This window comes from Barbus barbus (assembly GCF_936440315.1).
Source record: "Barbus barbus genome assembly, chromosome: 18".
Taxonomy (NCBI): domain Eukaryota; kingdom Metazoa; phylum Chordata; class Actinopteri; order Cypriniformes; family Cyprinidae; genus Barbus; species Barbus barbus.
Window position 1 is genome coordinate 20620850 of NC_136746.1, and position 13174 is coordinate 20634023.

The 13174-nt window shown below is 39.4% G+C and overlaps 1 protein-coding gene across 1 annotated transcript in view; it reads left to right on the forward strand.

Annotated features, from left to right (window-relative positions):
* LOC306884517 (sine oculis-binding protein homolog A-like) overlaps positions 1-8423 on the forward strand; it is a 29104-nt gene extending 20681 nt beyond the window's left edge. The window contains exons 7-9 of the mRNA XM_079440447.1: positions 927-1010; positions 5199-7268; positions 8358-8423. Coding sequence (XP_079296573.1) covers positions 927-1010; positions 5199-7256 — 2142 coding nt within the window. The 3' untranslated portion in view covers positions 7257-7268; positions 8358-8423. The remainder of the gene's footprint in view (positions 1-926; positions 1011-5198; positions 7269-8357) is intronic.
* Positions 8424-13174: the final 4751 nt, after the last annotated feature.

The following is a 13174-nucleotide window of genomic DNA, read 5'->3' on the forward strand; positions in this document are numbered from 1 at the left end:
GCTGGCAGAGATGTGGTTGAAATGCTAAAGCCCAGGTGGCATAACACACACACTGCAGCAATTTGGGGCATGTTTTACAATACAGATGCACAGAGTTGTCTTCACATACACTATCAAGCTGCAGTTTTTGGTTACTTAATAAGCCGTCAGGTTCGGTGAGTTTTGTGTGTCTGCATGTGGCTTCATCTGTGATTGTGTGTATGAAAGAGGCTTCACAGTGCAAATGAATGACGTGTGTGGTTATTTCTTAGAGCACCGTCATGCCTCAAGTCATTAAGACTGCGGATATGCCATTTGTGTGAGTGTTAGAGAGTATGCAGCCTCATTAGTGCTATATGTAAATGAGTTGGCTCAAGTCCAGAGGGGTCACAGACACTACACAAAATAAAGCGCGAAGATGGCAAAAGTGTGTGTGTGCACAGACTGATGTTCTTCAGTGTTTTTGTGAGTGGACATTCAGTGGCATTCAGGTACTCAGAGACTGAATAAACTATTGAGAACATGAAGGATACTCTATAAAACTCATTGTTTTCTTTAAATTTTTTCAGTGCTGTTTTATGATACTGAATTTATTTTAGTGTTGAGTGTTTCAGCTGTGCTTTCTCCTCACATTTTCTAGAATATTTTTCAGCTTTTAATTGAGAAATTTCAAGGTTTTTTGTATTAGTTTTTTTTAAAGAATCTGATATAATTGAAAAACTGTTCTTGTTTCAATCTACCATATTAATATATAAACTTGGATTACAGAATTTGAATATAGACAGACAGACACTCACACATTCAGGTCAACACATGTTGTTTTTTATTCTCTCACTCCATTTCCTCATTCACATCATTCCTTCTTTCTTTTCTACATCTGTTATGTGTGTGCTTATTTTGTTTTGTTTTGGCCATGCATAAAAAGGGACATTATGTTTTTCCTTTAGGCCAGAGAGGAGGAGGGCATTCCACACCACAGCTTGTCCAAAGACACGCCCAGACTTGTCCTCAAGACAAACAGCGATGTGCTTGTAAGATATAAACCATTTAACACCCCAAAATTAGACATGTAGAAACAGCAAATGCATATTGATTAAGATGAGTTAGATTTTAGAAAGATTGTGTGATTGTGGCCATGTCTCAAAGTCTTAAGTCTTAATTCTGAAAAATGGTATTGACAAAACATTTATCTTGTTTGTTCTAAAATATCCCTTGTGAAAATTACCCATGGTTTTGCTACACTAACCATAGTTTAACTATTTTACAAATGGTTATACAAATGGTAATCTATATGTAAAAAAACAAAAAAAAAACATGGTTACTACACATTTACAATAATAAAACCATGGTTAATTTTTTGTAAGGGATGTTCTGGCATTTAGTTTTTTATTGTGACATTATTATTATCAGGGATGCACTAATAATAAAATCCTGGCCAATACCAAAAAAAAACAATAATTACTTTCATGTTAAAAACCGATAAACGATTAATTGTTGATATTAAAATTACATGAATTAAAAATAAAATCATTAAAAGCTAAAATCAGTAATTTTAAATGCTAGAAATTAATATAACTAATCACAACATAATACATAAAATACCATTACAGGATGTACAAATTTGACATTAATTTTAAGGTTTATGTTTGGCAGTGTTATTTAATGATTCATGTTTATAAAGATTAAAATGAATATTGATAACTATAAAATGTCTGATTTTGTCCATTGGTTGATGTAGTACACACATATATATATATATATATATATATATATATATATATATATATATATATATATATATATATCATACCATTATTGGCAGTGTATCCCTAATTTATGTGACATGACAAAATTAATCATTGTCAATATTTTCAATGATAAATGTTTTTACTTATTTTTTTATGCATTAATATATTTCTTTATGCATTACAGTGATGAGTATAATGTCACAATTACAAACCTGATGACTTCTTATGTGGTTGTTTTATTTTGGGGTGGAATATGACCCGTAAATTCCTTTATAAATTCCTAAAGACTTAGCACTTGACACAAGACTGGTCAAATCACACACCTGCACTGTTAACTCAAAACTAGATCATGAGGTGTTCTGCTTAGCTGTAGCTGTAGAAGCAGTTTGTTATTTCTTTATGACATTCCATATTTCATGTTTTTGTTTAAATATTGTCAATCTGCATTGAATGTTACTGTTTACAGATGAATGGACAAGTGGGGTATGTGCATGTGTGAATAGGTGTGTGTCTGTGTATAAAATCAGCATATGGCTGGTTGAGAACAGACACATTCTGGGGTCAGAGGGTGTGCGTGATGGGAAAAGAAAAGCATTAGCACAGAAACTTCCTCTCTAGCATTGAGTTGGCAGCCGTACGCTTGCAGGTAATTACAGTAAAAGAGCGTACAGCTACTCGCAGAATGGTCACGGACATCGGCTTAACGGCCACAGCAGAAGTAAATGGCAGTAATTACCTCTCAACCATGTTAGAGAGAGAGAGAGCAAAGCAAAATAAGGGTGAGTGAAAGATTAAGAGAAAGAGAGAGACAGTGGAGAGAAGCGAGCGAGAGAGAAAAGAAGTCCATTAGGGTAATGTGCAGTAAAATTTCTCTTAGAGAGCCATGACTCGTTAAGTGGTCTCCATCTGTCTCGCTTTTTAAACTCAGGAAATATGAAAATCATTTATAATTGAGAATATCCAGGCACGCCTCAAGCTGGTTTGTGCATGTTAACTGGCATGGTCAGAGCTCCCACATTTGAAACAGAGCAAAGGCTTCATTAGAAAATCACATTGATTCATGAATGAGTGGTGTCTGTCAGCCTTGTTTTCCTCCGCACCATCCTGCGGCAGCCAGCTTCTTTCATATCAAATCACTTGAAGGAATGCGCTAAAGATTGGATTACTGATTCAAAATCAGATGTACATTTGTATGTAGATTCTTTAATGAATCATATTCATTTGATCTCTTTTGATTTGTTCTAAATGGATACTTTCATTAATCAGTATTTTACTATAAAAATATCTAAACATCCTTAAAACAAGACAAATTTAGTTGAGAAGCAAAAATAATATAATAAGACTTTCTTCAGAGAACAGATATTGAAGTTACCCCACTTGTTTTAAACATAAACCTCATTATAAAATAGCATAAAATAATTGTGCATTCAGCAAGAAACACTATGGGGTAACAAGAAAAAAGGTATTTAAGGTATATTCTCTAGTCTTATTTTATGCAGTTATCTAACATAAATTTCTCTTGTTTAAGTAAGTTTATTTTTACTGGAAAAAAGGGTGAAAAGTGATAAAGAAAGTACTTTATATCTTGGAAGTAGACTTGTGTTACTATGCTATGTGAGTATGTATGCAAGCGTGTCTACTTCCAGCGAGCCTCCCTCTCTCTCTCTCTCTCTCTCTCTTTCTCTCTCTCTCTCTTTATCTGTGTGATGAATGTCCATCATTGACAATAGTGGCATATGATAAATGCATTCATTATCTTCAGTGGAACTCTGGCTTTGGCAGTCAATTCACTAGTCTTAAGAGAAATCTCTGTCTCTGCAGTCTGCTCAGGCAGGGCTGAGGCAAATCATATTCTGATTCGGATTCAAAAGCAGTATTGGCATTGGCATTATAATCAAAGTTTTAAATTGCCAATGCATTAGTAAACAGTACACACATTTGGACACAACACATATCAACAGAAGCATGCATAGGGCTTTGTCGCTATTGGATTTCCACTGTGTTCAGCTTGTGTGTAGTTATAGCATAGCATAGAGTGTAATTTGTTTCTACTTCATTTTGGGGCAAATTCAAGAATGTAGCACATTACCATGTAGTATTTTAGTGTGAAACATGCCTGCTTTCTATGTTAATTAGGCTTATTATAGACACTAATAATATTAATTATACCACAAGCTAGCACTCAGAACCGATTCACAAGAATTTGGGTGTGTTTGCAGTTTGCACCATTACTTAATTTGCATAAACCTTTAGTAAATTGGGAGCTAAAAAAACTGAAACAGTGCATGCAAATGAACAATGCAATTCATTCTTTGTGAATTCCCCATTCTGTGTGCAGTTAGTTATGTTGCCTGGTCTGTCTTTGTCTACCTGTCTGTCTTTATGACAAGCCAATGTTTGCAAATCTCTTTCTATGTACTCTACTCGCCAGGCCTGAGGCAAATTTTCTGCACTCAACTACTTTGACTGACCTCCTCTGTGGAGAGTGACAGCCTTATCAACTCCAAGACAGTTTTGTTGAGTGGTTGGACAGACAAAACTATCCTGGCAGAAAGAGTGTCAGAGAAAAAGAGTGAGACAGAGGCAGTGTTCAATCATTTAGTAGTATTTCTTTCTTATAGGATAGTTATGTCAATGTTCAACTTTCTATGGTTTGGCCTGTCTATCCCCCCTGTTAAGTTATTCTTTGTGTTAGCAGTACACATCCTATTCTTTAATTACCCAGAGTTCCCCAGTTCTGTCTTACTCTCACATGCACACACAACCCACATTTTCTGTCTCGCAGGTTTAAGCCCCTCGTTCCCATCTTCTCAGTCTGTTGTCACTGTCTTTCTCAGTTAGAATCACATGCAGTGCCACACATACACACTCACATACACACACTCAAAATCCACATGCATAATTGCCCCTTGAAGGGAAAACCTTTTAGACATGGCTGTCAGAGTTTGACCCTGCAGCTTGCCTTGGGCAGCTGACTCCTGACATCTTTTAATGAGTGTGTCTGTGTGTGTGAGGATGCATGTGTCAAAAATACAGAAGGCCAATGTGTTAGGACGAGTTAGAGAACAGAAATACACAATAAATACCCCTTTTAGCATTATATATATATATATATATATATATATATATATATACACACATATTTGCATATTTGTTATTAACATATTTATTTTAAATATTTAAATGCATTATACATACAGTATTTTATTCACACTTGGTTTGTTATATATAATGTTATATATAATCTGTAAAACCCTAATCTTACATAGATCTGACACTTCACAAAACACACACACTGTGTCATCAGACACTGTGTCATCAGACTCTCTAAGTAATAGAGAAGGACAGCCATGCTCTTTTAATGATGTCTTAGTCCACAGAGAGTGTTTGGATTAGTATGCTTTAATATAGACATTGTGAAGTATTAATCTCTAGTTTATGTTGTTCATTTTGCGGTTGTTCATGTTACAGGTCTGTGATTGGTGCAAACACATCCGCCACACTAAGGAATACCTGGATTTTGGAGCGGGTGAAAGACGGCTCCAGTTCTGCAGTGCAAAGTGTCTGAACCAGTATAAGATGGACATATTCTATAAAGAGACTCAGGCCGCACTGCCAGGGGGTTTATGTAACCCTCCTCTCCCCACGAGTGATACAAAATCAGAGAGCGCAGCGGGTGTACAGCTCCTTACACACGAGTCCTGGAGCGCACCTCTCAACGAGCTGCGCAGTCGCAGGGCACCTTCACCAGGGAGTGCCACCACTGTAGCCAGACCTTCTGGATCCACCTCGGGGTCACCATCTGAAACTGGAACTGTGTGTTCCTCCTCGTCCTCGTCATCCTCATCATCATCATCATCTACAAAAATCTCCACACCTCGGCCGCACGAAAGTCCCGCATTACCGCCACCTCCTCCACCACCTATAGCAGGTTTACATCCAGCTCTGGGTGTGCCGCCTGGCAGCCCGCCGATGGTGATGACACCCCGTGGCCCAGTTCCTCTCCCTATCTTTATGGAGCACCAGATGATGCAGCAGATTCGCCCTCCGTTCCTACGTCCCTCAGGCCCCATCAGCCCTCATTCCAATCCCATGATTCCTGGCATTGGGCCACCACCTCCTCCTCGGACTTTGGGTCATCCATCAAGCCCTATGCACCGCCCGCTCCTTTCCCCCCACATACACCCATCCTCCGCCCCAACCCTTCCTGGGAACCCTCCGGGTATGATGCCCCCTCATCCTGGTGGCCACATGCCAGCCTTGCCTTTCCCCCCAGTTAACATGATGCCAGCTGGACACATCCCAGTTCCGCCCATTATGAATATTGGCATACCTTCTCTGGCCCCCTTAGTGCCACCACCAACATTGTTAGTGCCCTATCCAGTGATTGTGCCATTACCGGTCCCCATACCCATTCCGGTGCCCATACCATTCAGTCCGCAGGCTTGTGGTGACCGACCAGGAAATGACGGAACACTTCAGAGTGCTGCGAGTGAGCGGAGTGATTCAAAAGCATCGCCACCATTTTCTCAAAGCACCTCCAGAGGGGATTGGAGGGACTTTCAGCAAGCCCCTCCCACCTCAGATACACTTTCGCCAGGATTTTCCAAACAGATGGAGCATGGCAGGGGAAGCGTGGTGGAGTTGATGGTTAAAACAGAGAACTCTGGTAACGGAAGCTCTGGACACTCCCACAAAGACACACCAGCAGATGGAGTCATTGATTTAACAACCAGTCGTCGCTCCCGGCAACAGCTAGTTATCCAGAGAGCTGTAACCTGTGTGCAGGTAAAAGCAGAGCCTGGGTTAAGCCCACCACCTGCAGTTTTGGGTGAAACTGAGGTGGATGGGTCGGCCGGTACTAGCACAGGTACAATAGAAGATAACCATAGAGACAGTAATGCTGAAAGCCCGTTGGCTAGCATGGCTCTGCCTTGTGCTGACCCGTCCTACTGCAGCGGCACGCCACCAATTTCTCAGCCAATCACATGCAGCGCTGCCACTGTTCCTAGCAACACCACCACAGCTAAATCTGAGCCTGGCTCTGCTACACCCTGCAATGTGATTGTTAATGGGAGCTGTAATGTGCCTCCAGCAGAGAGTTCGATCAGAACACCTCCGTTAGAGCAGCGCCCTCTAGTGGACCCCTGCCGCAGGACTTCCGCTGTGTGCGATGAGCCTGCAGGGGCCGATCTAGAAGGAGAGGACCTGAAAGAGAACAGCTGCTTAGCAACAGAAAGAGACTCAGCAGGTAAGAGAAGCTCAAATGACCAGTCTGCCATTACCACAGTAACAGGGGAGGACAAACCTCAGGGCCCTGAAGATGCCCCATCTGGTGAGGACCATGCCTACGCCCTGCCCCTAATGCCCAAACCTGGCTGTGTCATTCAGCCCGTGCCCAAACCTGCTGACAAAACCGCTGCCATTTTGCCCTGTGGCTTGACAGCCCCATTAACAGGAACTGTTCCAATGGAAATGGAGCCTCCACTGAAGAGAAGGTGTCTGCGTATCCGCAATCAGAACAAGTGAAATAGAGGATAGGTGAGAATCAGATTTTTTCCACTTCCTTAGTAGTCTTATGATTTACTGTATGTCTGCCTTCACTCTTAGATTGCTTTAAGCGCTATAATGCAGTAAGGTTTTTTTTTTTTTTAGATTTTAAACCTAAATTTATTAATAAAGATGTTTTATTAAAGAAATAGTTCACACATAAATAAAAATAATTTTCATTTACACACACCCAGGTTGCACCCAATCTATACTTCTTCTGTGATACACAAAATATGAATTTTGAGAAATGTACTTTGTTTCTCTTTTCTACAATTAAATGTTGAACTAGAGCTTTCTAACTTCAAAAGGAAGTAAAGGCACCATAAAAGTATTATAAAAGTTCATATAATTCTATATAACTCACTAATATATCATACATACACTGCCATTAAAATGCATGGTGTTAAGATTATAGGGAAGAAAAAAAAAGAAAGAAATCTCTGATGCTCACCAGTGTTGCATTTAGAGTATTTGATCAAAAAGTACAGTAATATTGTGAAATATTATTACAATTTAAAACAACTGTATTCTATTTGAATATATCTTAACATTTAATTTATTCCTGTGATGGAAATGCTGAATTTTCACTGTTACAGTCTTCATCTTCAGAATCCTTTATGATGATTTGTTGGTCCAGAGACATTTCTATTATTATCAATGTTGAAAACAGTTTCATGTTTTTGTGGAAGCCACAATACATTTTTTTCAGGAATCTTTGATGAATAGAAAGTTCAAAACAACTGTATTTATTATAAATGTCTTTACTGTCAGTTCCAATCAATTTAATGCACCCTTGCTGAAATAAATCTCATATAATTTTGTCATTTTGGAGCTTGACAGCCTCAGTCCCCATTGACATGAGGGGGAGTAAATAGTGACAAAACTTTGATTTTAGGGTGAACTATCCCTTTAATACACTGAAAACTCTTAAATTTATCCCTGAATTGATCTTTTAGTCATATAAATCATTCAAACAGATCAAAAAAGACCAACAAGGCTGTATGTGACAGTTTACCCATTACTCTTTTTTTTCTCTTCTTTCTTTCTCTCTCTTTTATTTTCCACACCTCTCTCTTATAGAAATCACCATCTCACCAAAGGGATAAAGAGGACTGCACTGCAGCAGAGACCATCAGCTGTCCACAGACTTCGTCCACAATCCAGCCAATCAAGATATCAACCTTATTTTCTCCACTTTTCCAAACACGGACATACACGTTGTGACATAATATGCACACAGATCATCCAGATTGGGCAGCAGTCTGCTCCGTCTCCACCCCTTTCGGCTAAACAAATACTGGCACAAAGACTTAAACTGGGAAGTAGATCGGACGTGATGTTTGAGCTTCAGCTGCGATATCTTCAGGCAAAGTCTGTTCTCAGTCTACTTGTTGATGAAAGAGATATTTTTCATCCTCTCCTCTCGACCCCTCCATCCACGGTTTGTTGAGAGGACTTTCCCCCTGCTGGTTGGAGACGCCATTACAGTGTACATATACAGATTTCCAAAAAGGTGGAGCTTAAGCCAAACACAATAGATCTGCCAGGCTGCCAATCAAACACACTAATGAATAATTATAATCTGGAACAGGGCCATTCATATCCTGCCACAGATGGATGGACCAGTTTTCTGCTTTGTGTGTGCATTCAAAGAGCTCGGTTTAATCTGTCTGTACGTTTGGAGTCGGATGCTTCTGATTCAATAGCTTCAGTCAGAAAGACTAATACAGATGCAGAGTTTCTCTAAAACTCTGAAAACTCTCTCCTCTCAAATCTTTCTCCCCCTCACTTCCTCTGACTATGTGTATCAGTATCTGCAACACCAGCAAAACACTCTGTACTCTTTCTTAACCTCTTTCCTTTCTCTCCTTTCTGAGGGAGAGGTGTTCTGGAACCGGACACCAAAAAAGACAGGAAGAGAGAAACATACACATACCCTGGAGGGAGTACAAAAACAGAAGGATGGAGTGAACTTTCATTTCATCCCTGGGAAGAAGCTGGAAACTCATCCATCGCTGAAGAAGAAAACTAGAAGATAAGTAGTCTGCACTACTGGAGAACAGGTTTGCTGGTTTATTGTGCAATGAAAATTCATTCACTCACGGATTTGATTGAGGATTACAGGGTACAGACCTCACCAAGCATTTTGGTGAACTGTTAAAATGGCTGCTAGCTTTGCGGCCATTGGCTTGGAGACTGTCCCACCCAGTCTGTTCAATCACACACGCTCATTGCCACGCCGCACGGCTCAGCGAAGAGTTAGTCTAACACTGCTGGTGGGTTGTGTACACATTGTCCTGATGTATCAGATGACTTAGATGGAAATCAGTGTCCACAGAGGCATTTGGGTTGGATTTCTCATTATTTATATCAGTATCCATCTTATTGCAGTGCTCTTATTTAAGAAAAATCCCTCCTGGGTTTGCTATGAAGAATACAATCAAAACCGGTGGAGAGGTCAGTAAGCGTCTCGGGCAGCTGTGAGCTGGTGTCAAGGGTGCATTCTTGAGGGTTTTTTATGCTTTATTTTTTGCCAAATCCCAATCAGTGCTAAATTATGTTCATCACTTCCTTTCCAGCTACGGTTACAGGAACAGTCTCAGTTAGTTCCAAGGTGCCTCAGTGTAGAGTTCACTTACACAAGATGCCAAGAACATTTAGCTTAAAGGTAGACTGGGTTGGTTAGGTGGACACAGAGCCAAAATGAGTTTAGTTACACAGAGTACTGTAAAAGCTGAATGCATGGTTAGCACCTGGGTGCATAGGTTATTTGTTTTGACTAAAGTGGAGGACTGAACTTTAAAGCCAAGTGTGTGTGTGTGTAATTGGGAGAAGCTGGATCAGATTTCTGGCCAAAATGGAGTTAAGTTTGACAAAACATTCAAGTTTGCCAATTTATTTTGGGAGAAGGTCTAAAATTTGTCAAGCAATGTGTCGGAAATCACAAGGAGGATAAAACAATAAAAAAAAATCACTGGGATCAAAAATACACTCTGATGATTTGGCAATATTGATGAATACAAAAGTTTAAGTCATACATGAAAAGAGGAAATAAACCTAAACATTTTCATTTAAACTATTTCCTAAAAGAGCAGAATTGCAGATCAGACATTCTTTGTTTTACGTTTTTTGTTTGTTTTCTTTGCTTTAGTCACTTTTTTTCCTTTTTTAATTTTGTTGTTTTTATTTACTTTTTTATTGCTTTTTTATTTTGCTTTCTTTTTTGTTTTGTTTATTTTTCCTGTTTTTCGGTTACTTTAATCCCTTTTTGTTTTGTTTTTCATTTTCTTCTGTTTCTATCTTTTGTTTTTCATCTTTACTGTTGTTGTTTTTTCTCTCTCTGATCACTCTGATATAAACTGAATTTAACTGGCCCAAATCTCCCCTTCAACCTTTACCACTTCTCTCTCTCCCACTTGTCCCCTCTTCTTTTTCTCTCTGCTCTTGGACGACGTACAAAGAAGAGTGTAATCCTACCCTATCCCTCTGTACTTTCTGCTGCAGGATTCAGTTTCACAGTGGTATATTTTTTTTAAGAGTAGGCTCAGAGGTCTAATTGTGACTGGTAAGGACTAGAGTAAGGACTGGATTTCTCTCTGGGGTTCATATGTGGCGGAGTCTCATTCCAGTGTCAGATTTAAACACACACACACACACACTCCTGTGTCAGATTTATTTTGTCAGTGCTGATACGGCTGGCTGACCCTCCGTCTGGATGGAGGTGTTACAGAGAGCAGATTGATAAAAAGGGCAAAATGTCAGAGAAGCATTAATACACACACACACCCAGTATACACGCTCAGTCCATGTGTTTGGGTGTGTGTGTGTGTTTATAAGAGAAACAGTGAATCTCAGTGTTGATCTGAGAATCTTGATACTGCTTGTGCGGCACAACCAAACGTGCATTACATGTCTGGATTGGTCGCGAGGAGCCAGCAACAGCATCATATGTCGCTCTCATTATTGACTCAAATTTCCTTGCTTCTTTCCCCTCTCTCCTCCTCCTCTTTCATTCTCAGCCCTTTTACTTCTCCCCTCTTATTTGTTTTCACTTACTTAAAGTAATTATTTACTAAGTTAGTATTTTAAATATGCCACAGTGAACTATGTAAACCTTTTTCCACCTCAGAGTAAAAAATAAAAAGTTTAATTGTGAGATCAATTTGAAATAAAAGAACACAAGTCACACTGTGAGATATAAAGTCACAATCATAGGAAATAAAGTTGCAATTATGAGAAATATTCACAACTACAAGAAATAGTCACACTGTGAGTTACAAAGTCTCAATCCAAGACAAAGTTGCAATTATGAAATATAATGTCTCAATTGCAAGAAATAAAGTCAGCTTTGTAAGATATACAGTAGCAATTTAGCAAAATCATAGCTGAAATATAGTCACAGTATGAGATTCAAATCTACAATTGGGAAACTTTTTTTACTCTGATATCCAGATGTTCTGAAAAAAAAACACGCCAATCCACCAAAACTCATTTTTCACTGTTACCTATACAATTTTAATCCCATTTTCAAACTCACCTCCTCTATAAAAGCGTACTCTTAAAAGAAGCAGTTACAGCTTGTTTATGTTGATTAATAGGGTGTTTGAAGGACAATTTAAGGTCACGTCATACTGAAATCATTTCCTATATAGCTGCACACACCACCCAAACACCCATTACTGTTTATCTCACAGACATGAAATATGATTTTTTTTTCACTTCCCTGTGTGTGCGCGTGTGTGACCTTGCTGTTGTAACCGGAGCAGCACAGACTGGGCTGGGACAGATATAGCCCTGAAACCCAACACTGTTGTAGTGTCTGCGGTCCCACGCAGACAAGACAATGACACCAGCAAAAACGTACGTGTGTGTGGGACATAGCAGATGAAGCTGTCCTTGACAACAACAGAGAGACACTGTGTATGTATGTGTACATTGTATGGGAGAGTTAGTCATTGAACTTATGGTAAACACTGTAAAACTGTGTGTCAGCTATTGTAAATGGCCACAAAACAATATAATTTCTCTCATAAAGTTCAAGTAATCTTTTAAAAAATTGTAAAGCACGTGTTTGATTTGCTGTTCAGTGCTTTCTAAATTACATGATGGTGATCCAGATTGAAAAATATCCAGTTTGTCTAAAATGGGCTTGCCAGATCTTCCTAAAAATGAAAACACTTTCATGCCATTGGGACATATAAATACAAGACTTAATTTTGGAAATAATCCCAAAACAATGCGCCCCGTATTTACAAGCAACGGCATAAAAAATGACCAAAGTTGCTTACAATGAATGGCAACATTATTCCACTAGAGGGATGTGAAGTGTGTTCGGTCAACAAGCTCAAAGTAGCACAGATGAGAGATGCAAGGAGTTAAAATGAACTGAAATAACAAACCATAGAGCTTGAGTGCAATACTGTAATCCAAGAGCGTTTCAAAGGATCTTCTAGAGAGGCGCCTGTTTTAGTGGCCAAACTGTCTTTCAGCCCCGAGGCTGGGTACAGAGAGAGCACTTGGCTTTTTCATTCACCAAAATTAGTCATTCTGAATGTTTGGAGGGCTTCTGTTTAATCAGTCAGGGGGAACATGAGCACTGCTGTGGCCAAAGATCAGCCACACACACAGAAACAAGATGGAGACGCAGAAACCCATACAGCCCAACTCAAATACCAGCAAAACCAATCAATCAGTTGCACCCCTCATCGAGCAGTGTTATACAACTCAAACTAAACAGCAATCACAGCAACGTCAGCTCTACTGTAATGATGTAAAATCAAGAGAACTGGAAAAGCGAGCGGCAGCTTAGATGTGAGTTTTCAACATCTATATGTGACAAAGGGGTCAGTAATATCGCGACACTCCTGTAGCCATGTAAGAAATGTTTTTTCCCATCA